Raw genomic sequence first — 24,732 nt, 5'->3', positions numbered from 1 at the left:
TCACACATGGTTAGTTCCAAGATAGATGGGTTCAGTGCCCTCTGTGTGGTTCCTGATTCTTGTAGAAGTCTTCTTGCCTTTTAAAAAATTACCACAGATTCAGTTCAAACACAATTTCTGCTATCATGACACTTTCAGGAATTAGAGCTGAGAAAATATGCCTTTATTAAGCATCCTGGCACAGCAGAAGAATGGGGAAATATCAATTAACTGAGATATTAAAAACTACAAAAGAAAAAAAAAAGAAAAATGTGATAATTATGGAATATCACAAATCCAATTTTAAAGAACAATAGAGCTGGCTTTTTTTTTTGACACTGCTACTATCAACAGGTTTAAAGATACAGAGAAAGACCCAGCCTTTAAGTAGAACTATTGTATGCCAAAGGATCAAGGAAATTTCTTTCTTATATTTAAAGATTCTCATGGAAGGGAATTTACAGCTTTCCCAGGCAATTCATGCCACAGTTAACCAAGCTTGTTGAAAACTTCCTCCTTATTGTTAAAGTTAAATTATTCCCACTCAAAATTTATTTTATACAAAGTAGGAAAAAACATTTTAAAAATAGTTCTTGAAGGTGGATTATTTCTGATCTGAGAAAAACTGAAGGAAGGGTAAAAGTGTTGAGGGCGGTAGCCCCTTTGGTATTCCTTGTTTGATCTACAACTTCCTTTGGCACTTGGACTTTGATACAAGATCTGGTCAAACTAGTCTGGGCTTGTACCCAGCCCCCCACTGGATCTGAGCTGGCTTGGATAAAGCCCGCCAAAAATCTGGCCTTCTAGGAATTAACCTGAGCTCCGCCCATTACTTCTTCAAGCAGATAAAAACAGCAAAGCTAGAACCATCTTTGGTTCAGAGATTTGAAAGATGCTAGCCAAGATGCTTGCATCAGAGATTCTCTGTCCCCGCCGTTTTTGGCGTATATCTTCCTCTATCTAATGCCTTTTACTAACCAGACCTTAACTTTGCTTCCAAACCCTGCAATAAACATCTTTTACCCATCTAGGTTTTCGGGCCTGTAAATTCATTTACAGGGGACTCTCGCCGCCACTAGACCTGATTCAACTTTGTATCCTTGTGCCGAATCCTAAGAGGGTTGCAGGGGAGCTCCACGTGACTCCCTGTACCCCGAATCCTGCCACTAGACCTCACTTAATCCTATTGAGGTATATACCTCATTATTAGATATTTATCTCATGTTTTGGTTCAAGTTACCTCATCATTTTGAGGTTCCCCATTACCTCATCAAAAGGAATACACGAACATAGTAAAGAGGAAGGGAGCAGAACTTGACATTTCTGATAATTGGGGTACCAGGAGAAAAGGTAGGGGAATATTAGATACATCTCAACCTTATCTGAATGGACAAAGGTAGGTTGAAAACACACATGCATAAACATATAGGCAACATTTGGTATAATAATATATCAAACTCAAAAGGGAGGGGAATGATTATTTGAAGTGGGAAGAGGCATTAAAAGAATGGATAATACTGGGAAGGGAAGAGTTAGAAGCAAAATGAACTTCCTAATCATGAAGACAGCAAAAGAGGGGAAAATTGAAATCTAAAAGCATGTCTAATATTACTTCTTAAACAATTGAGATTTTGGCTAAACAAACTCTATAGTATATAAATGCAGTAGAATATTATTGTGCCTTTAAAAATTATATAATTAGCTGGATAATTTGAAATGATCCTGAGTGAAATGAGAAAAAACAGGAGAACAATTTATACAAGGATAACAGCCACATTTTTTAAAATAATAGTGTTGTATGTGTGATCCTGTGCAAGTCATTTAATCAGAATTGCCTCTCCTTGGCCCCTCCAAAAAATTGAAAGATTTAACTCTGACCAAATTAATGACCAAGCATGTCTCCAAAAGACTCATGATGAAGCATGTTATCTTGACAAAAAAAATGGCAGAAACATGGTGAAGAAATAAATTCATCTTCAACACTGAATGGTTCACCTCTGAATCTTCTTCAGGATCTTGTGTTACTTGGCCAAAAGGCCAAAATAAAAATATTCAATAATGAAAAATAACAATGAGCCAACATGCATGCATGAAATTTCATAATAAACAATTGTTCATTAAAATTAGACAGCATAAGTAGAGATTATTTTGCATAACTACTTCCTTGCCCACAGAGTCATTATACCAAAGGTGAGGAGACACGGTCTGCCTTTCAGAAGAAATGAAGTAAATCCAGTTGGTCAAGTCTATGGTAATCCTGTGTTAAGGCTTTTAGCCAATGAGAGGCATTGTCACACAAAAGGGGAATCTGCTTCTGGCACAGATGTCCTGGCAAGAAAGACTACAGTACATACTGTTGCTAAAAGGGAAATGAAAAGTACTTCCAAAGTCAAGCCTCATTGATTTGGACTAACTGGGGAGAAGGCCAATCTGGATCAGGAAAATGTTTCAATTACAGGAATTGTTTTAAATGCCTTTTTATTACTTTCAAGTACATACAGTCAGATGACTGAAGCTAACCAGGGGTTGTTGCCAAGTAGAGTTTCTTTGGGATTTACCCTACTCATGGACAGTGAAGCGATTTTTAATTAGAATATAAATAAACAGATACTTTTAAAGTGTTGGGGAAAAAAACACAGCAAACAGCCTAAGCATTGGCCAAAAAATCTTGCTTATACTATTAATTTGCTTAGTAGATTTCTCTTCACAGATAGTCCAGTAGGATAACCTTAGTCAATTTTATGTCTGATTTAAGAGAAATTCCTCCAAAGCTTTAAATTTGAATTTGAATCCATGAGATTTGTTTATTCAGGAAAGGAAAGTTTAGGCAACATTACACTTTATTATATGAGAAATACATAGGAACTAGGATCCAAACCAAACTTTTGCTCTGCCAGGAGTCCCCAGTAACCTTCAGAAATTTGATTTCAGTCTTTTTGGAAGCAAAAAAGAGAACAGTCAGTCTGTTTTTTCCTTGAATCTGCAGTAGACAGAGGGAGGGCAATAGAATACCAGTCTCAGAGAGAATTCAGATATTACATCTAAGCATAGGTTGTCTGTTGATGTAGCATTCTCCATATGACCCCATTAATTCAGACATTCAATCCATACTCAATAAACATTTATTACAGGCTAAAGCACTTAGAGGATAGAAGGATAAAATGAAGTATTCTCTGCTCTCAAGGAGATTACATTCTGTAGGATATAGAAAACACATATCCAGAAGAGTAAACACAAAATGTGTAAAATTTAAGTACAAAGGAACAGAATGGGAAGGTGGCAGCAATAAAACCTGGGGGAATTATGAAAGGCCTCAGGTGTAGGAGTGGGCCTGAGGCAATGTCAACAAGATTTCAGAGTTTAATAAGCACAATTGGGGAGGGAAATGTACCAAAATAGAATTAAACTATCTATTAGCTCAGAAAGGTGAAAGAAAAGTAAATAAAACCTGCTTTTAATTTTTTATATCAAAATAAACTTATTCATGCTGGTCTGAACATGTCAATCTCCTAATCAAAAAAATTTTAGTGTTGGTTCTTGGATAGAGTACAAACTGCATTGTTTAGCATGTACAGCCTTCCCCTTTCTTTAGCCAACTTTTCCAGATTTTACCACACATTACTCTCTCCCTTATGAACTCTATGTTGATCTATGACATCCATTTTTCATCTCAACACCTGTGCATAGGCTGTCTTGCCTTCCTACCTTCACCCCTATACCTAGAATACACTTCCTCCTTCCCTCTTGACTTGTAGAATTTCTAGCTTCTTGTCAGGCAGAACCCACCTGAGGCCCATCTTTATCCTTTCAGTTACTAGTACTTTCCCTCTTTGAATCTATTTTGCATTTCCTCATCTGTATATGTGTTGCTCCCCTTTCCCAATAAATGTAAACTCCTTGAGAACAGGAACTATTAAACTTGTTTTTGATTTCTGTGCCGGGAGCACAGCAGAGACTTTTAAATGATTGCTTAATGTTTTAATAATGTTTTAAAAAATTGTTCCAAGTTTATTATACTATGTTATATTTTATTCCACAAATTTAAAAAAATAAAAATGATTGTTAAATGAATGGTGCCAAACCAGCAATATCCAGTTATAGAATTTCTCTGCAAAGTATATACTATTGCAATAGAGTGAGGAAGCAAGGTGAATATCTTAATACAAAGACTTATAATAATGTTCCTTATTAGAAAGGAGATGTTAAAAGATCAGTGAGCAAAATAATTCTACTTTGAGTCTGAGGCAGAAATTCAAAATAACAGAAAGACACACTGATCTATACCCAAAGTGAGATAAGAAGTCTAAGGAGAGCTGTTAACCAAATTGACTTTTACCTGATTTGATTCCCTTAATGGGATAAGTAGCATGTGCCAGAAAGTTGGGATCGCTGAACATATCCTCCTCATACACAACAAAACGTAGAAATGCAAGATTTGGGTCATAAATTTCAAATGTCACTTTTTCCTGAGTAGACGCCCAGACTGGACTCAGGCCATTATCATCTGGAATAAAACCAAAGCTCATAAGAGAAATTGTACTTCCACACCCATCATGCCAAGACATTCATTCCACAGAAGTTTTCTGCTCAGGTGCTTTGAAAAATACCTTGATTCCCTCAGGAGGTGCAATAGACTTCAAACAATATAATTAACCTTAGTACTCCACAAAGACCCTATACTTCCAAGGTTTCCATGTCCTATATAGAATTAGATTTTCCCCCTTTCCTTGCTGTAGGTCAAAGGGAACAAGATTTTCCCAGGTGAGGAAAGGAAGCAATTTTCACTGCCTACCTCTTCAATTCAATACAACATATACACGGTGATATTATTCCTCTATTCATGCCCTTTGTCCCTTCCTCCAATTACATATAAGTTCCTTGAGGAAGAAGTCTGTTTCTTCTTTTTCTTTGTATCCCAGCCCCTAATGTAGTGCTCAGCATATAACAGATTTCCAATAAATATGTGATAAATTAAATAGGAGCTCCTACTATAGACAAAGCATTAACCTTGTCATATGGAATACAAAGATAAAGCATGATGTTGTCCTTTCCCAAAGAAACTTTTAATATGGTAGAGGGATATGATAAATACACAAATAATTAAATTAAGTTACAAGGGCTTTGGAGAGGACCAGAGAATCAAGAGAAGCTCAAGAACAGATGGATAGCTCCCAAGAAAGCTAGGTAGCCCAGTGGAGCTCTCTCCACTGTACAAGAAGTCAGGAAGGAGTTCAAATCTGCCCTCAGATACTTAACAATAATAATAATAACAATAACAACTTACTATATACCAGGTACTGTGCTAAGTGCTTTATAAATGTTATTTCTTTTGATTTTTCCAACAACACTGGGAGGTAGGAGCTTTTATTAGCTCCATTTTACAGATAAGGAAACTGAGGCAAATAGTGGTTAAGTTACTTGATCAGGATCACACAGCTAGTAAGTGTCTGAGTCCAGATTTAAACTTAGGTTTTCCTGATTCCAGGTCCAGAGTTCTGTCTACTACATCACCTTGTTTGTTACCTAGCTCCGTGTGACTCTAGACAAATATTTAAAGTTTGCCTCAATTTCCTCAAGTGTTAAATAGGAATAATAAGAGCATCTACACTCACAAGGTGAGGACAAATGAGACAACATTTGCTTAGCACAGTGCCTACACATAGTAGGTATTTCATAAATGTTTATTCCTTTCCTTACATGTAGAAGGAGGTAGTATCTGACCTGGAATAAAGTAGTTCTTTCCCTTTCTTCCTTCCCCTCTTCTGACCCCACAAGCTAAATGGATGAACATAACTGTACAAGTCCCTTAATGTTTCTGTCTACTATACCTGCCAGGAATAAAAAGAAATTAAGAGGCAAAAAATGATGGAAATAGCTGGGGGTAAATCTGGAAATATTGAGAGACAAGGACAAAAGAAAGAGACAATGAAGATAAGTTGGTAGAATGTGTGAATGAATAAGCAATGAATAGATTAATTAATGAAAAGGCATTTTAGCAATTACTATGTACCTAAACTATGCCAAAGGCTAGATTTACCAAAAAAATGTCAGGATGTTCATATTCTAATTGTTGGGGATGCAGTTTGGGGTTTCTAAATGGGTCTGGAAGAATCCCCAAGAGGGCACAGGGTCTCTATCCCCACCATTCCTGGAGCTCAGCACCCGGACATAATGGCTCCCTGGGCCACCATGCCCAGCACTCTGACTGTGGGGGATATTACTCCTCTATTCACCCCCTTTGTCCCTTCCTCCAACTACATATAAGTTCCTTGAGGAAGAAATCTGTTTCTTCTTTTTCTTGTTATCCCAGCCCCTAATATAGTGCTCAGCATTGGGGAACAGATTGAGGAAGAAATGTGGGATCAGAACAGTTGTGCTCAGCTTTGCTTGGGGCCCTTGTCACCATTTGCTTCTCTTTCTCTATCAGGGATGGATCTCTTCAATGAATTTATGCAAATATCTTTTCCAACCTAAAGACCAAAGAATTGGGTTCCATATTTCAGTTATGTTTACTTAGGACTCCAACCCATGCTCTTACTGGTGTGACTATACCCACTCAAAATGCTTGCCTCCTTTTCTCCTATTTATTCAGATCCTTTAGGAAGGATATAGGATTTGAGCTTGACCTCAAAGGACACACAAGATTAGAATAAAACAACAGGAAGAGTGGAGGAAAGAGCCTGGATTGTTAAAACAGAAGTTCAGCTCTCAGATCTAGAACTATGAGCCACCAAAAAAGGCTTTTCACTTCCTTATCCTTTAAATGAGAAGGCTGAATTAGATGGTATCTGAGGTCTCTTCCAGCTCTAAAATTTTGTAATCCTTTGATCTGATGCGTATTTCAAATGGGTACAAAGCAAGTTCAGAAGGTTGCGGGAAGCTGTAGTTCTGCACATGCATGGTTGGTATAATGAGCCTGATCTTCTGTCCTGCAGGTCAGAAAAGAGACATCCATCTTCCTTCCATCAGCAGCTCGGCTTAAAATCTCTCCTTCCTTTTCACTCCAATAATAATTGGTCTGTAGTGGCAATTAATAATATAGTGTGTTCTAACATCTCTGCTACCGTTCCCTCCTGCTGCCATTTCAATCTTGTTATGTAACTTTTCCTGCATTAGTATCTGACCTCTACAACTAGGCTGTGAGGTTCATGAATGCAACGCTGGGCTTGCACTTCACTGCATCCCCCACACTCCCAAGCAGAAGGAGAGGGGCAATTAAAGTTAGTTGCAAAGTTATAATAGGTGTTATGTAATAGAACCAAAGGCCTTGGAGTAAAGAAGGCCTGAGTTCAAAACTGCCTCAGATACCCACTAGCTGGATGACTAAATCATTTAATCTCAGTTTCCTCATCTGTAAAATGAACATAATAATAGTATCCACTTTGGGCAGCAAGATGGCAAAGTGGATAGAGTGCTGAACCCTGAGTTCAAATCCAGCCCCAGACACTAGCTTTAACCTTGCTTGCCTCAGTTTCCTCATTTGTAAAGTGAGCTAGAGAAGGAAATTTCAAATTACTCCAATACCTTTGCTAAGAAATCCCTCCCTCCTGAATAAAGGGATCATGAAGTTAGACATGACTGAAACAGAACACTATAGCAACAACACTTCACAGGGATATTGTGAGAGTCAAATGAATTTACAGATAAAGCATTTTGCAAATTAAAAAGTGATATATAAATACTACCTGCTATCATCATTATTATGATTATTACTAATAGTAATAATGAAAACCACATGAGCCCAGAGCCAATTACATACCACCCTACTAGAGAAGGCATACTTAAAAGCCATTAAGGTATAAACTAAGCCAAGAAGAAATGTTGGTTTTAATACCCATTGTCAGGGTCCCCGCTGCTCAACGGATCCTTTCATTTTCCCCAGGACAATGTCCTCAAAAGGATCCGCAGGGGATACAGACCCTAGTCTGAGTCCCAAACCTGCCCAGGAGATGTGATTCTCCATCCACCTACACTAATGCTGAAGATCAGGGATAATCTGTCAAGCCCAGGAGATTTGCCCTAATTAAGTCAAGTTCCTCAAAGGCTTACAGGTTTGTCTCTTGAGCTGCCCAAGATAAAGGCTGCATTCATCAGGGAAACCCTACGGAAACACTGTTTCCTGGTGAATTCATTTACCCAACCTGGGTGACTGAGCACTGCCTCAAATGAAAAACATGGATGGACATGCTGGATACAAAGGAGTCTGCTTCTGCTTACCACAGGAGGAAGGCATGTCTCATGGGAGAGGTCCAGGGACTGAAAGCCCACGTGCTGCAGTCCTGGCTCTCCAGGCCCATCTCCTCCAACCCGTGACACAACTCCAGGCCTCACAGACAGTATTTATCCCCACTCAGCAGAGGTAAGTGGCCAGTCTAACAATTAGGAAAATCCCACGATATAATATCCCTTCTAAATGGTTTTTTCCTTGGGCCAGAAGCCAAGACCTACCAGACTTCTTCACATATCATGTGTCAATTCACTTGTGTGCACACTCAGGACAACTTGCCAACAGTGATAAAAGTTCCAGATTTGGGGTCAGAAAGATAGGGGGTCAAAGCCAGCTTCATAGCTGTGTGACTCCTTGTCTGAAAATGGAAATAAATGGAGCATCTATCCCCCAGAGTTGTTTTGAATGTATGTGAAGCACTCTGTGAACCTTAAAGTGCTTAATTAATGGGTGCCATTATTATTAACTGCTTGAATCTATCTCATGCTAAATAAATACATATGAGGCCTCAATCAAAAACATACTTTTTAAGTGCTTCCAAGAGCCCCAGCAGAAAGAGACTGCCAACTAAAGGATTCAGTGACTGAGTTCCTTGAGAGTAGAAATTGGTTGTTTTTGCCTTTCACTCAACCAGGCCTGATCATACCAGAGAGGGTGTTTGAGGAAAATGGCTCATTTCTGTCTGAGATTTTTGTTTATGTGGGGTTTTTTTGGTTTTTTGGTTTTTTGGTTTTGTTGTTTTTTTTTTAATGTTCACAGCTATAATGCACAGTCATTGTTGGCCAATCAGTAAGTTAACAAGTATATAAGTGCCTATAAATGGCAGACTGAAGGTTAACAAAAGTTCAGAGTTTGAAGCCTAAAAGTAATGTGAATCTTACAATTATAATGAAATTCCCCTTCTCCCTTCTATGTGCAAACTCAGAAAGCTGCCATCCACATATTTTGCCATTACTGGCATCCTTTTTGGATGATGTAAAAGGGCAACAAGATGGTGCAGTGGATAGAACACTGGACTTGGAATCAGCAAGAATCATCTTCATGAACTCAATCTGGCCTCAGACACTTCCCAGCTGTGTGAGCCTGGGCAAGTCACATAACCCTGTTTGCCTCAGTTTGCTCATCTGTAAAATGAGCTGATAAAGGAAAAAGCAAACTATTCCAACATCAGGAAGAGCCTGACACAACTGAAACAACTCAACACCAGGAGGGTTTATAAAGAAACGAAGGATACTTACTTACTACAGTAGTCTTGAATTTGTTATTATCATACTCAGTCCCACAAATTTCCACCTCTACAAATGGACAGGCAATGCTTCGACCAAGTTTGGGTAGATGGCGAGCCCCCAGGACCTAGGACACAAGGGACATCAGTCATTCCTAGGCCCCTTCCCCCTAATGTAGTATAGGGACAATGATGTGACTTCCTCTGTTTCTAAAGTGCTGTGGATTTTTCACTGCATCCATTCATCCCACAAACCCCATCTCTGTTGAGGCTCATGAGAAAAGCAGATTCAACATGACAGCGAGCATTCACCTTATTACCTTAGACAGCCCTGATCTCAATGGCTTATTCCTTGTGGTTCTTTCTAGGGGAGGGAGGGCTAGAAAAAATTACTGGTGCTGGCAAGTTTTACTTTTATTGTTCAACTCTTTCAGTCATATCCAGTTCTCTGTGACCCCCTTTGGGGTTTTATTGGCAAAGATACTGAAATGGTTTGCCATTTTCTTCCATTTCACAGATGAGGAAACTGAGGGGAACAGGGTTGAGTGACTTGTGCAGGAGTATTTTTTAAATCAGGTCTTTCTGTCTCTACACCAAGCACTCTGTCCACTGCACCACTGAGCTGCCCAAGTTGTTACTAGTCATTTGTATTTATGAAGGGAGGAAAAGGACAAAAGAAGTATTTGTCCAGGGTTACGAGGCTGGCAAGTATGAATTTATAGGCTATTCATGTCTTGGATGTGGAAAGCTATTGGTCTGTAACAGGCAGTGGAGAAGCTCCAGAGTCCCACTGCTCCTTCCAGCTTCCAGCTGGAGGAAGGTAAATAAGCATGTTTGCATGGATTCTGTTACGTGGGAATGCCACAAATTCAAGGGCAGTAGTGGAGTAAAGTAGCATTTCTTCTGTATTTGGTCTTTTTTTTTTTTTTTTTTTTTTCTGAGTCAATTGGAGTTAAGTGACTTCCCCAGGATCACATACCTAGGAAGTGTTAAATGTCTGAAGCCAGATTTGAACTCAGATCCTCCTGACTTCAGAGCTGCCCCTTGTATTTGGTCTTTAAGGAAGGTCTTTGTTAGGATGGGACTATGTTGGAAAGACTGTTAAAGAGAAGCACACTTTTGAACCATTGGGCAACTTGTGAAATGATTCAACCATTCTGAGAAACAAGAAGGCAGCTGGTGGCTCAGTGGATAGAGCTCCAGAACTGGAGTGAGGTAGGGCCTGAGTTCAAATCCAGCCTCAGAAGTTTACCAGCTGTGTGACTCTGGGCAAGTCACTTAATCCTGTTTGCCTTGGAAACAACTAGTGGCCCAATGGATGGCATGCTGGCTCTGGCATTAGAAAGACCTGAATTCACATTCAGCCTACTAGCTGTATGAATCTTGAAAAGTCATTTAACCTCTGTTTGCCTCAGTTTCTTTAACTGCAAAAGGGTTGTTGGGAAGATCAAATGAAATAGTATTCTTTTTTTCTAAGCTCTTAGTACACAGTGCTTGATACATGACAAATACTATATAAATGTTTATTCCCTTAAAAAAAAAAAGTGACTCCTCTTTTAAAAAAGTGACTAAAATGTCCTTACCATTTGATTCAGAGTTTCTTCTCTAAGAAATCTATATCCTAGGAAAGTGAGATATAAAAAGAAAGGTCTTATATATGCCAGAATATTAATAGCAGCACTTTGTGTAAGAGCAAAGAATTGTAAATAAAGCAGATGCCTATCAACTGGATAATGGCCACATAAGTTGTGGTACAGAAGTAGCCATATATCACAATAGACAAAGTGCTGGACCTGAGTCAAAAAGGCTCCTCTTCCTGAGTTCAAATCTGGTCTCAGACACTTATTGGTTGTGTAACTCTGAGCAAGTCAGTTAACCCCATTTACCTCAGTTTCCTCATCTGTAAAACGAACTAAAGAAAGAAATGGCAAACTGCTCTAGTACCTTTGCCAAGAAAACCTCAAAAGGGGTCATGAAGAGTTGGACACTGCTGAAAAGAAACAATTTTAAACAACAGAAAGCTGTATGTTTTTGTTGATATTTTGTTGAACTTTTTTCCACCTCTTTTATTCTTTGTTAAAAGGGATGACGTTCTATGAGGAGAAGATGAAGACTGGGAAATGTAGATGCTAGAAAAACAAAAGATAATATTTCTTTCATAATTAAACTCTTTTGTCACTTGAGTTTGACTTCTGGACTTCCTCAAATCTTTTGAAAAACTCAATCAGGTATTTTTTTCCTCTCACAGTTCTTAGAAGAGAAAAAAAGTATGAAAACACTATGCTCACACACCATAAAGTGAAAAGAAAAATCCTGACATTATCGTAAACCATAATAGTTTTTTAATGACAAACTCTAATCAGGAACTCCAGAAAGACTAGAACTAGATTGTTTTAACCTATGGGGATTTGATTTTTTAATTTTTGTTTGTTAATTTTGTTTTGATGCCTTGCTTTTGCCTGCCTTTCTTCAGAAGCCAGATTTCATAGCTGGCATACCTGCTGAGTTTTCCAAGCTACTGCCAATCACATAGTCAATTCATAATTGACTTTCTCTCTAATAAGAACAAGACATATATAGTTCAGGCTGTTGGTTTCTGAATGTGTCCCCTCCAAAGTTACTGTATGAGTCACTGAGAGAAGTTCTGATTGTCTTTTTCATGAAGCACATATTGTTGATATAAGGAAGGAAATCAAATAGTTATAGGCCAATAATTGGTGATTTCCTCACCAAAGGCAAGCCTTCCCACTGTCCCAATGTCCTTTACATCCTTGACCCCAGAGCTCTGTCCTGCTATTGCCTTAAATGGCCAGAAGAAAGGGCTGGTTTTACCTTCACTGTCAGGGTCATCAGGATCTTTCTTTGCGACTCTGGAGGTGTTGGATCATAGTTTTCATTCCTCATGCTTTCAGGCTGTAGGACGTAGCCAGTCCGACCATTAAGTGCAAATAAAGCATGATTCAGCTGCATATATTTATCTGGAAAGAAAATGAAGGTGATACAAATAAAAACACAAGAAAAGAGCATTCTGTTAAGGAATCAAATGAGTCCAAACAGGCCCTTACCCAGTGAAGGTGAGGGATAGGCAGGGCCCTGTTTCAATGATCAGAAGTACTTTGCTTTAAGACATGAGCCTGAGGTCCTAGGACACAGCCAGGTTCTCTCTTACTTCTACAACAAGGCTTCTTATTCTTTCAGTAGTCAGTCTGGTAAAAGCCTTCTCAGGATAATTTTTCAAATACACAAAATAAAATATTTAAGATGACAAAAGAAACCAATTATATTAAAGAATAGTTATCAAAATATTAGAAGAAAAATCCACAGTTTCAGAAATCTATTCATAGATCCTAAGTAAGAAATCTCAGCTCTAGAGTGAAGTGTCAGTGATATTCACATCAACCAGAAGGGCTTCTCTTCACTTCTGCTCACATGCAGGCAGTGAGGTGAGCCTAGAGCATCACTGGCACTGTTCAGCCTGAAGTCATGAAACTTGGTCATTTAGAAAAGGAAGCAGCTGGGAAATCCAAAGGGACATGAATGGATGGAGAGGCCACCCCGTAACTATGCTTTTGTGCCTCCTCAGCAAGGGCAGCACCTGGACAGGAGCTTGGATGACTTTATCCACAGGGTCAGTAGGGGAGCTACTCAGGAGCTACCTCTGTCAAGAGCTCAGCTATTCAGTCTACTATCTTAAACAGAATAAAGGGAGTTATTTAATGGGTATGAACAACTAAACAGTATTTTAAACCTAGCCTAAATATATTATCTGGGGCATGCCTCCATGAAGAACTGACCATACTAGATTTACTACATTTCCCTTTTGTGACAGGGTTACCAGACTGGTTAAACAAGAGAATACTGGAAATATAATTTACCAAGGTGTTAGCAAAACACTTAAAGTCTCTCATAAAATTCTTGTGGACAGAAGGGAGAGATATTAGCTAGATGATAATAAATTAGGTAGATTCCGAACTGGCTGAATGGCTGGGATGAGAGAATATTTATTAATGGGTCTATATCAGCTTAAGGAAAATTTTCCAGTGGAATGACTAAGAATTTTGACCTTGGCTCTATCCTATCTAACATGCTTTCAAATGACTTGGATGTATAACTGGCATCCTTATCGAATTTGGAAATGATTGAAAGCAGGGAGGAATAGTTAGCATTTGGTAATTAAGAGAATGAGAAACCAAAAAGATCACTGGAGGCCAAAACAATGAGCCAATTTTAATAGGATAAAATTTAATTGGATTGTAAGTATAACATGAGTCAAGTACAAAATAGAAGGCAAAAAAATTAATCTGATCTTAGATTGCATTAAGAAAGGCAGAATCTGCAGGATGGGGATGTCTATAGTACCATAAAGTATATTTTGCCCTAGACAAACTATATCTAGGTAATTGGTGAGCAGATAGTGATAACATGGGGAGCATAAGGTAGAAGAAAACAATCAGTATAGTGAAGGACCTCAAGTTCATGCCATAGAAAGAGAACTAGAGAAACTTTACCTACCAGTCATATTTATGTTTGGGACATTTCATCTATTTACCTTAACTCCAGAGGGAAGAATTTGGAGTAACAGGAGGGAATTGCAAAGAAAGAACTTTAGGCTTGATAAAAGGAAATACTTTGTAACAATTTGAACATCCCGAAGTGCAATGGGGAGCTTTAAGAGGTATCAGCATCCCTGTAAGTTTTCAAGCCATGAGGCAAGGGAACTATTCCTCATGCATAAAAAGAATTAGATTATATTTAAACTTACCTAGCACCGGGCTCTGTACATAGGAGGCAATTAATGTTTGAGTGAGTGAATGGATGAAACAAGGGAATTAGACTAGATGGCCTCGAAGACCCTTTCCCATTTGAAAGTCTTAGGATTCTATGTCCATACCCCTAGCATCATTGTCTTTATATACCTTCCCACATCATTCTGTTCTCTCAGTCACTTAAATTCTCTCCATCTCCAATGCTTCTCTTCTACCATTATTTCAAAAAAGCTGAAAAGGAGGAAAAAACAGCATCTAAGGAATTGGTTGCTAACCTCAACATGTGAGGTTGGCCAAAAAATAATTTAATAAACAAACATTTAATCTTATCTCCCATTGATCATTAAAGCTAGCTCAGTGACTATTTCTTTCCTAACCATAATGCTGCACCTGTTTTGTCTGACTTCATCAGCGACACACCTTTCACAGAATATTCAGAAAGCCACACTCAGATTTAAAAGACAGCACCATCCTTGGAGATTCTTACCTGCAGTCTGGAAATTCAGAGCAACCATCTGGGAGCCACAAAGCCAAAGTCGAAAAGGATCATAATTTGATGAGTCTACCCTTTGACCTTTGGGGTAGACCCGAGTCAGTCCCTTTTGATTGTACTTCAAAAGATCAATTGGCTTCTGCCTAACAATGCTGTCAGCTTTGGTCTCCACGAAAGAGCGAATTTCTCTGAAATCAGGATTTTCTGTACAGATATATAGAAAAGGAAAGGAAATTATAATTTAACTTCAAGACTTAACAGTCCCAATCACAGCTTAGTCCTAACTCACTGTTCAAGAACTGGACAAAGGGTCTGAAGGTAAAGTCTTGCAATCTGACAAGACTATTACCTTGAGCATACCAATGCCATCCCATTTTGTAATTACAGACATTAATTACCATACCCCAACATCACTGCTCTGCCTTCTCAGGACATCAAACCTGGGTGAGCATTTTGAAAAATCAAATGCTTGCCACAAAGGTACAATACTTTCAGAGATATGGAACAGGGAAGGCAGGAAGAGGGGAAAGGGCAGTGCTCACTATGATATACCTTGCTATTACATAGATTCTAGTACAAAAGTTCTTGGTGAACCATTCCAGTTCCTCCCAGTGTATTACTGGCTACACTAGGGACCTTGTGGGAACACTATTGGGCCATATGACATTGCCCAAAGAGACTGTCCCCACAATTAGAGGGACTAAGTCAACTTAATTCTACATGTGAAATATAGAAGGAAAAACTTGCTACAGAAAACTCTCATGACTTCCATTGTTGCTTCTCCTACTTGTTTGTGGGAAGATCACTTTGCTTCATTGAATTATATCCCCTCCTGGGATGAGGGTAGCCTTGAAGTAATCTTGATAACTTATAAGAGATAGTATGGGGCAGCAGAAAGCACTAGGTTCAAATTTAGCTCCACTGCTTGTTAGCTGTATGTTCTCACTTCTGGGTGCCTTCGTTTCTTCACCAATAAAAAAGAAGGATAAATAATACTAGTACTACCTATACCACAGGGTTATTTTGAGGATCAAAAGAAATTATGCATGAGGAAAATCTTTGTAATCTTGAAGCGCAATATAAACAGGGAGTTTTTAGTATGATTTCTGTACTCTCTTAAAATCACCTCTAGAATAGAATTTTAGTTTATCACAGAAAATTTGGGTGCAAATAGAACAGGCTCGATGAACAAATGACATAATCCTGAGCTTCATGTACGGTGATAATAATCACTCACATTTATATAGCACTTTGAGGTTTAATAAAGTGCTTTCCTAGTAGGCACCCAACAGATGTTTGATGAATAAATGAACTGGCTACTCTGGTGTACAGACTGCCTCTGATTTTGTTTCACTGACCATCTGCCAGGAGCCACCTGCTCTGAGAGAGAATAGTCATGCTCTCACCCACCCCTTCCCCACTTCCTCACTATCAGACCTGTTTCATCTTGCTGGACCCTGAAAGGAAGTTAATGATAATAATGGCTACTATTTATACAGTATTTTTAGTTGCAAAGCATTTGTAGACATGATCTCATTTGATCTTTCTAGTAACCCTGTGAAGTGAATAATGTAAGGATTATTATTATTCCCTTTTTACAGTTAAGAAAAAGCTTTACTAAGACTCATTCAAGCCGATTTCAGAAAAGCCTAGAAAGACCTACATGTACTGATGCTGAGTGAAATGAGCAGAACCAGGAGAATATTGTAATAATAACCACAAGATTGTGTGATGATCAACTGTGATGAAATTGGCTCTTTTCAACAATGTGATGATTCTTCAAGACAATTCCAATGGATTTGAAATGGAAAATGCCAATTGCACCCAGAGAAAGAACTATGGTGTCTGAATATGGATTGTTTATTTATTTGTTTGGGAATTTTTTTCTCCTTTTTTTTTTCCCTTTTGGTCTGATTTTTATTGCACAATATAACAAATAAGGAAATATGATTAAAAGGACTGCACATATTTAATCTATATCAGATTGCTTGCTGTCTTGGGAAGGGGGGAAATAAGGGAGGGAGGAAGAAAAATTCAGAACACAGTCTTACAAAAATGAATGTTGAAAGCTATCTTTATATGTATTTAGAAAAATAAAATACTATTGAACATTCAAAAAAAAAAGACCAGAGCTCTTCCCAATTTACACTTCTGCCTACTAGACAAGACAGGCTGGAATTGCACAATCCCTGTTCTTTATCACTATATTCCATGTGACCCAATATAAGAAAAAGCTATATATTGGAGAGGAACTGCCATTCTGCCTAGAGCACTGTTTCCATCAAGAATACAGAAATTCAGAATGTTATAATATTGTTCTTCACCAGACTTAAAATACCCAGAAGTGAACCAAGATGTAAAAATGAAGTAATTACCTAAATTATCCTTGGTTTTACTTGTTGGCTTACAGTAGACAACCAAGTCAGATAGTTCTATGGCAATCGATTGGTTCTTCTCCCAATATTTCATGTTGTTCTCCTGTTTGGAATAAATATATCCCAGTAACCAATTTTTGTGATTATCACAGATTTTACCAGACATTTCTTCTCACAGTGTTATGTCTCAGTGATAGTGTCAAGGGAGTCAATTTTTTTTATTTTAAAATTTTACTTTTTAAAAAAGTTTTCCATCTCTTTCCTCACATAATGGAGGGAATTATATGAACTTTTTTAAGGCCCTGGCTAATTTCTTTCAGGTTCCACACCTACCATCTCAGACTAATGGGATTTATTCCTAGGACAGTCTTCTTTCATCATGAAGTTGTATATGGAGAGGACAAAATTCCATGAGAACATGACTCACTTCTGAGTAAAAGTGTCTTTTAAATGAGCACCCCCTTCACCTCTGCCCCCTATACCTCAACCTGTGGCTAATTACTACATTCAGAATTCACTCATATACAAACTAATGAAGCTTTACCTCATTCTTGTTAATAGGAAGAAATTATTACTCCAAGAAAAAACTCCAATTGCTTCTGCAAATGGTCTAAGCATGGCTCCAACCTTGTGGTAAAAACCCATCCCATCCCAGTTGTCCTAGGAAGGAAATTTGTTTTATCTATTACTACCTAGACATCCCTATTAGAGTCATTACCACTCCTTCCCCACCAAAAACAAAAACAAAAACAAAAACAAAACTGGACTCTGTCCTTGGAATCACTAAGGATTTCCACAGCCTTTGGCCTATGTTTTACTCAAATCTAGACCTCTATAGGTTTTCATTGGTTCAGATCTGGACTACTGCAATACCCCATTCCAGTCCGAGCTCCATTCATCTGCCAAAGTGATTTTAGTCTATACCATAGGTCTGGGTATGACAATCTCTGTTCAATAATTTCTAACCCTAGGATTAAATATAAAATCCTCCACTTAGCTTTTATAGCCCTTCCTGTCTTTCTAATATTCTTACATTTTACTCCCTTCTACATACTTTAAAATTTAGCACTATTAACCTGATTGTTTTTCCTCACAGTGACACTTCCACCTCCTAGTTGTGACAGCTGTCTCTCAGGCCTAGAATTTTCTCATTCCTCATATCCACCTCCCTGATATCTCTAGTTTCCTTTAAGACTCAGTTCAAATTCTACCCTCTCTAAGAAACCTTTCCTGGTTCTCCCTGCCCACTGCTAATGTCTTCTCTCTCAGATGATCTTTTTATCCTGAAAATATTTTGTGTGTACATAAACAGGTAGCCTCCCCCACTTAGGATGTAAGCTCCTGGAGGGCAGGGACTGCTTTTGCTTAAGCACTTAATAGAATGTTAGTTGACTGATTTACTTACTAGACATCTCTCCCCAAATGTTCTCATCCTCCATTAGAATGTAAGCTCCCACATTCTTTTGTTTTTATTCCAACACTTATCACAATGCCAGGCACAGAGAAAGTACTTAATAAATCCTTTATTCTAATCTAATATATTCAAGTTTAGGAAACTCATGGCTTTCAACACTCTCCTTGCCTGGCCTTCTGTCCCACTTTGGAGACCAGTGAATTCTCTCAAGTCTCTCTGAATACATATTTAGATATATTGGAATCACTTCAAATTAGTAAAATTATAGAAGATTGAGGGTGCCCTGCTACTGAGGCAAAGACTGGTAGATTGCTTCAATTCCAGAGTTCTGAGAAGCAATAGAATCAAAGTCAACTGGGTATGCATACTAAGTCTGGCACAAGTATGTGAGCCTCTGGGGAAGTGGGGCAGAAGAGACACCAGGCTGCCCAAGCAGGAGCCCCCCACTGGGTTGGAAAGGAAACAGGTAGACTTTCTGTAGTGATTCTGTACTGTAGGATCTTCCTGAGTGAGACAGAGAGACTTGGTCTCAAACAAAGAAAGAAACAAAAAATAGGCTAGAAACTGTTCTTTCAGGGAAATGATATAAAATTGAAATGGAAACACTGTAGGAAGCCCTGTTGCAAGGTAGCCTGGGGAATAGTGGAAAGAGTCCCTAGACTAGAAACAAAGAAATCTGGGTTCTATACCTCAGTTATTATATGATATTAGAAAATCCCTTTCCCTCATGAAGCCTCAGTCTTAGTGGGTGAAAATAAGAGAATTAGATGTCATGATTGTAAGGTCACTTCTAACTCTATTTCTTTAACTATATCTAGTTTACTCAGATCTAGGACAAGAAGCTAGCCTTTTTTCCCCAAACATCTTCCCCTTTCTCCTGATAACTTTCAGTCTTGAGCAGCTTTGGTCTCAGTGGATATATAGTCAACACTGGTGACTTATTTTTTGCTTTCAAGCATAAAAGTATGAGGTTATTTTTTTAAAACATTCACATAAATGTGAAATCCAATTAAGGGGCAGTTTAGATCAAAGAGAGAACATGCCTAGCTTAAGTGGTTAGGATGATTTCAGGTTATTAAGTAGTAGGGGGAAAAAGAACTTTCCAAAGAAATTACCCTTTATCCTATCAACAGAGCTGCAGAAAGCCAGAGGAGAGTACAAATAAATGTTTTAAAATTGTCTAAGCTTTTCTTCATCTTACATTTGGCCCTATTTTCAGAGCAAGGCCTTGGGCACAATGAAAATGTTTTTAAGTGTCTACTACCTTTACCTGTGAAGTTTCCATATTCTAGTATCATACTTATTTCCTGCAGAAATGGATTTGATTGTCCTAGAGTCTATGAATCTGGAAAAGGAACAGCTCAGCCTATTTGACTAATAACTATTAAAACACAGAGAGAAAAAGAGTGAGGAAGCCCCTGAAAATAATCACTAGAGAACATTACTGAAAAGATCTTTAAAGTTCCAAGGACCCTTAAGACACATCACAGCTATCCTAGGACAAAAGGAGAAAGTGCACACCTCTGAATTTCAAGACAGAGAAACTAGGTTCAACTCTATTTGAAATGAGGGCAGTTCTCCCACTCAGTGACTGTGTGATGTTAGATAATTCACTTAATTTCTCTAGGGGTTAGCTTTCTCATCTGTTAAATAAAAAGGTTGAACAGATGTGATCTATGGTCCATTCCAAACCTATATTTATGATCTGATGAGCCATGAAGATGAGCAGATTTGCAATGCACAGTCCTGTTTGATCACACCTGATATTGTTCCTCAGCTTGTGAAGAAAGAGATCCGTGTGAGAAAGGCTTGCATCTCTAAGGTGACTATCAAAGTATCACAACCAGAAAGTTCTGAATAAGGAAAATTTCTTGCTAGAGTGACTTATGGCCATGATTCTCAAAGGGTGATCACTTGGGTTGTCCATAGACAAACCAGAATGGAAGCACAAAGCGTGTTGGTGTTTAAGGTGATATTCCATTTAACACAGAGGTAGAAGATGGATGGTATACAAGAAAATGGTTGGAGTAGAAAGGACAATGGATCTGAAGTCAAAGAACTAAATCCCATCTCTGCTATTCAGTGTCTGCATGATTTTTGTTGGACAAGTCACTTAACTTCTTCATGTCTCAGTGTCCTCATCTGTAAAGTAAGGAGATTGGACTAGATGGCCTAGTCTAAGGTTCTTTACAACTTTAAATCTATAATCCTATGAATGCTTTATTGCTAGAAACTCTCCCACTGAAACTTGAGAACAGTAAGTGATCCTTTGAAAGGCTCAAGAACATCTAAGATAAAGTTCTGTCTAGGATTAGGGCATCAATAAACTTATAAAACGCAATTTAGTGATAAGAAAAAAATCCTCAGTGATGAAATAGGGCCTTCATAAGTTCCCTCAAAGACCTGCTTAAATATACCTAAGAAATTACTTATCCTTCTGCTATTCCAAATATACTTAATGGTAAACATTTCTGAAATGGTCACTTTTTAAAAAGTCCCTTTCCAGGGAGAAGAGATGCCAATCAGCTAAAAATCCACTTTCCCCTCCCTTCCACCCTCCTTAATATGAGATAACAATTTTAATATTCTCCAAATTTCTCTCAATATATCAATCAATTCAACATTCATGGTTTCTAGCTTAAAGGTTTCTTCAATAGGTAGGGCCCATCTAATAATCATGTTCTATCAAAATGCATGGAATCTATTAAGCCAAAAAATTAAGATGGTTGCTCATCTTAACATAAATAGATTAGCCAACTAGATGGAATCATGGACTACCTAGCTGATTATATTGGACAGACCTCCCTATCCGTGCCCTCTGTGAAGGCAGTGAGGCTCTGGAAAAACCTGTCCACCAGACAGTCTAGTGCTCACCAGTGTCTGCAGTTGCCCTTCACATGGGTCTGAGCCAAAGCTAGCAGGCTTCCCTCTGAATGTTAGAAGGAATAAAAAGTATTTAGGGCATAATTCCATTACTCACAAGCCTTAGTTGTCACGCTAGACCCCCACAAACAGAACCCAAATGGCAAAGATCAATACCACTGTTGCATTCTTCCAGGTGATTTCTCTGATGCTCTGGTACCACTCAAAGAGCTCTTCCACTTTGTCAGTCGCAAACTCTATAGGAGGATCATTGGGTTTCTTGGGTTCCAGGATGAAGACAAATGGTTTCTGGTTTTTTCCATGTGGTACTTTCACTTAGAGAGAACAAAAATAACAGTATTTCAAGAAGCCAGGTGCACCCATTCTATCTGAACTCTGCCCAAGCCACCTTTCCAAGGGATAACACTCCCTATTGGATATGGTTGCTCAAGAACATGGATACCACTGATTGTCGTCCACCCAAAGAAGGACATGTATGAAAATATGCCTGTATTTGAAATGAGTGGAGGAGTCAATGAAAGATACAATCCCATAATAGAAGTAGTGTTTCCCCCATCACCCTTAGAATGTGTTGCTCATTCACCAGCTCATTGTAGTAGACAGCAGTCTGTCAAACTTTTACTACCATAGGGCAGTACTTTTTAAAACTTAAATATTTATAAGACTGACTCTCCTGGACTTCAGATCAAAACATTCTCCAGAAACCTTCTTTTCTCTTTCCAGTCTTAATGCTATTAAGGACAAATTTCTGATCTGTACTAAAAGATATATGTAGTAAAATTATTTGCATGTACATGTGTACATATTGTGCACATACATACATATGCAAGCATATATTTTATTTATGAAATTCATAGTATAGTTTGGATTGAAAAATACAGCCCTAAAAAACAGTTCAAGACAAAGTACTTTACATTTAATGTGAACATAGGTATTAACAATAATTTAAAAAAAAAAAAACTTTCCTTTCTAAGCTGAAGTAAATTGGTTTATCACAAACCTTGGGAAAGAATGACTATCCATCTGAAAAACAATGAAACCCCCCTAAGAGAATATCTATTAAGGGAACAGCAGCAGTAGGAAGAGCAACAGACCAAGAATCACAGGTCTTTAAGGAGAAGGTAACAGAAGCTAAAATTTAGGTCTGGTGACTCCTAATGCAGTGCTCATTCTATATCCACTGGTCACTCTTTCCACACGCTATTGTACCCACAAATCATATCTGTCCCTTCATACCAGTTCCCCAACTTCCTTTGGTCACTTTCCAGAAAATCCTAGGAAGGCAGAATTAACCATGGAATTTAGGAATCACAAAAACTGTCAGGCTACCCTCCAGAACAAACCTAAGGATGTATGGGAATTAATAATGAGATCAGGACTATGATGATCACCTACCAACATTATAGGTGTTAAGATCCAAGATTCCTCTGCATAGAGATCCTAAAGGGTTATCTTCAATAATCTGTAGAAAAACAAGAGCAGTTTCAAGAAGCCTGGAGAATAATTCACATTATTCTTAACTAGAATGCTAAAAACACAGCCAGATTCAAAATCATACCACTGAACTGAGACATTGCCCATGGCCCTGTTTAAAATTCATCCTCATTACAGGATAAATATGTCCATAGGGAGATGGAAAAGGAATGAGGCACAGAGCTTGTAGTGACCTTGTTGCTAGCAAAGACCTGAAACATTCACAATAGGTCATTTTTCAGTCTGCAAAAATTTGCCGTATGAACACTAAAAGAAATTTGGGGCCATTTCTTCCAATCTGCTCTTTCCAGCTTTTCTGTCATCCTTTGTGACCGTGGAATGGGGTATCTTGATTAATGTATAAGTTATGGGATCCCAATTTCCAAAGAATTAAAGCATAAGAGGCTATACTATGAAAAATATGCAGCTTAACAGCCTTCCTTTGATTGTTCAAGACACTGTTTCAGCCCTGCAGGGCACAAGGATCATCATTATAAATACAAATGACTATTGATACGATCATAGATTTAGACTTAATAAGAATTTTACAAGTTATTTCCTATCCAACTCCTTTTTTATCTGAATAGGAAAACTGAAACCTGGAGAGGCTAAGTAGGGTAGCAAGTAATGGAATAAGGGTATAAAGCCAGATGTGTTGCCTCCAAACTCCTTTCTTTGTAGCATTTACATTGTATTGAAAAAAGCTCTGGTGAGGGGGATCTTCTAGTCAACAGGATGCTAGACCATGCTCAGACCTTCACCTCTCAGTTCCACTTGCTACTTTAATTATCTCAGGGTGTACTTAATGTTTCTACCAAGGTCATTTTTCATCTAAAGAAAACTACTCTGTCCACTCAAAATACTCCAAGACAACATGATTAGACAAAATTGGTTTGGTGGAATGACTCCAGAATAATCCAGACCCTTATCACTTCTTGGACCACTGAAATAGCCTTTTAAATGTTTTTTCTGCTTCAAATCTCTCCTCTCTCTAATCCATCCTCCATACAGCTCCAAAAATGATATTCCTAATGCACAGATCTAATTATATCACTCCTGTGCTCAAAAAGTTTCTTTGGCTCCTTATTACTGCTAGGTTAAAATTCAAACTCTTTTGTTGACCTTTAAAATCTTTCACATTCCGGATCTAACTTGTCTTTGAAGACGGACTACATATTCCTACTTTTCATGCACTTATATTCCAGTCAAAATGTCTACTTGGAATTCCTCAAATACAACATTTCATCTCTTACCTCCATGACTTTGTATCCTCCATGCCTAGAAACTTTGTTTCACCATTTCTGACCAATCTTCCTTCAGAGCAGAGCTTAAGTGCCACGAGTTAGCAACCCCTTACTCCTCAAATTACCTTGCATTTATTTCACATATATTTTGCTTTCACAATCTGTCTTTATGCTATATCCCCATAGTGGAATGAAAGCTCCTCGGGGAAAGGATTGTTTCATTGTATCTCTAAAGTCTAGCATAATATTCAGCACTTAATAAATGTTTGGTGACCCAATGAAATAATGAATTCCTTGAACTCTATTTTGATTATGTTCAATCTCTGCCAAGACAATATGGCAGCTCAAGTTAAACCCTTCTATTTGTGCAGTTCATAAAAGGAGACAGATGACTTTCTTATGACCATTATGTAGGCTCACCTGTTTTTCCAGCTCTTCAAAATCAACTGTTGATATGTCTTCCACATAATTAGATGGAAAATATTGCTGAATCCTTCCTCCATAATCACCCTTCCACCTAAATAAAGCACAGGACTATTAAGCCTTTGTGAAAAGGGTATTAATGATCCCTGCACATCCATTTACTTCCCCAGCTGTTGTGCTGGTTCCCTGGTGAGATAAAAGCTGCAGCTGGTTACCCGGTCAAAGGCAGG

General features: G+C 38.2%; 1 protein-coding gene across 1 annotated transcript in view; it reads right to left on the bottom strand.

Moving 5' to 3' along the window:
• PLCG2 (phospholipase C gamma 2) overlaps window positions 1–24,732 on the bottom strand; it is a 152,701-nt gene that overhangs the window by 6,046 nt on the left and 121,923 nt on the right. Inside the window, exons 23-30 of the mRNA XM_074288225.1 lie at window positions 24,500–24,596; window positions 22,758–22,824; window positions 21,519–21,676; window positions 17,066–17,168; window positions 14,685–14,894; window positions 12,264–12,409; window positions 9,445–9,559; window positions 4,316–4,483 (exon numbers count right to left, since the gene is read on the bottom strand). Of these exons, the coding sequence (XP_074144326.1) occupies window positions 4,316–4,483; window positions 9,445–9,559; window positions 12,264–12,409; window positions 14,685–14,894; window positions 17,066–17,168; window positions 21,519–21,676; window positions 22,758–22,824; window positions 24,500–24,596 (1,064 nt within the window). The remainder of the gene's footprint in view (window positions 1–4,315; window positions 4,484–9,444; window positions 9,560–12,263; window positions 12,410–14,684; window positions 14,895–17,065; window positions 17,169–21,518; window positions 21,677–22,757; window positions 22,825–24,499; window positions 24,597–24,732) is intronic.

Source organism: Sminthopsis crassicaudata, chromosome 2 (assembly GCF_048593235.1).
Source record: "Sminthopsis crassicaudata isolate SCR6 chromosome 2, ASM4859323v1, whole genome shotgun sequence".
Lineage (NCBI taxonomy): Eukaryota > Metazoa > Chordata > Mammalia > Dasyuromorphia > Dasyuridae > Sminthopsis > Sminthopsis crassicaudata.
The sequence above is the reverse complement of the archived record's forward strand: the minus strand, read 5'-3'. Positions and strand labels throughout refer to the sequence as shown.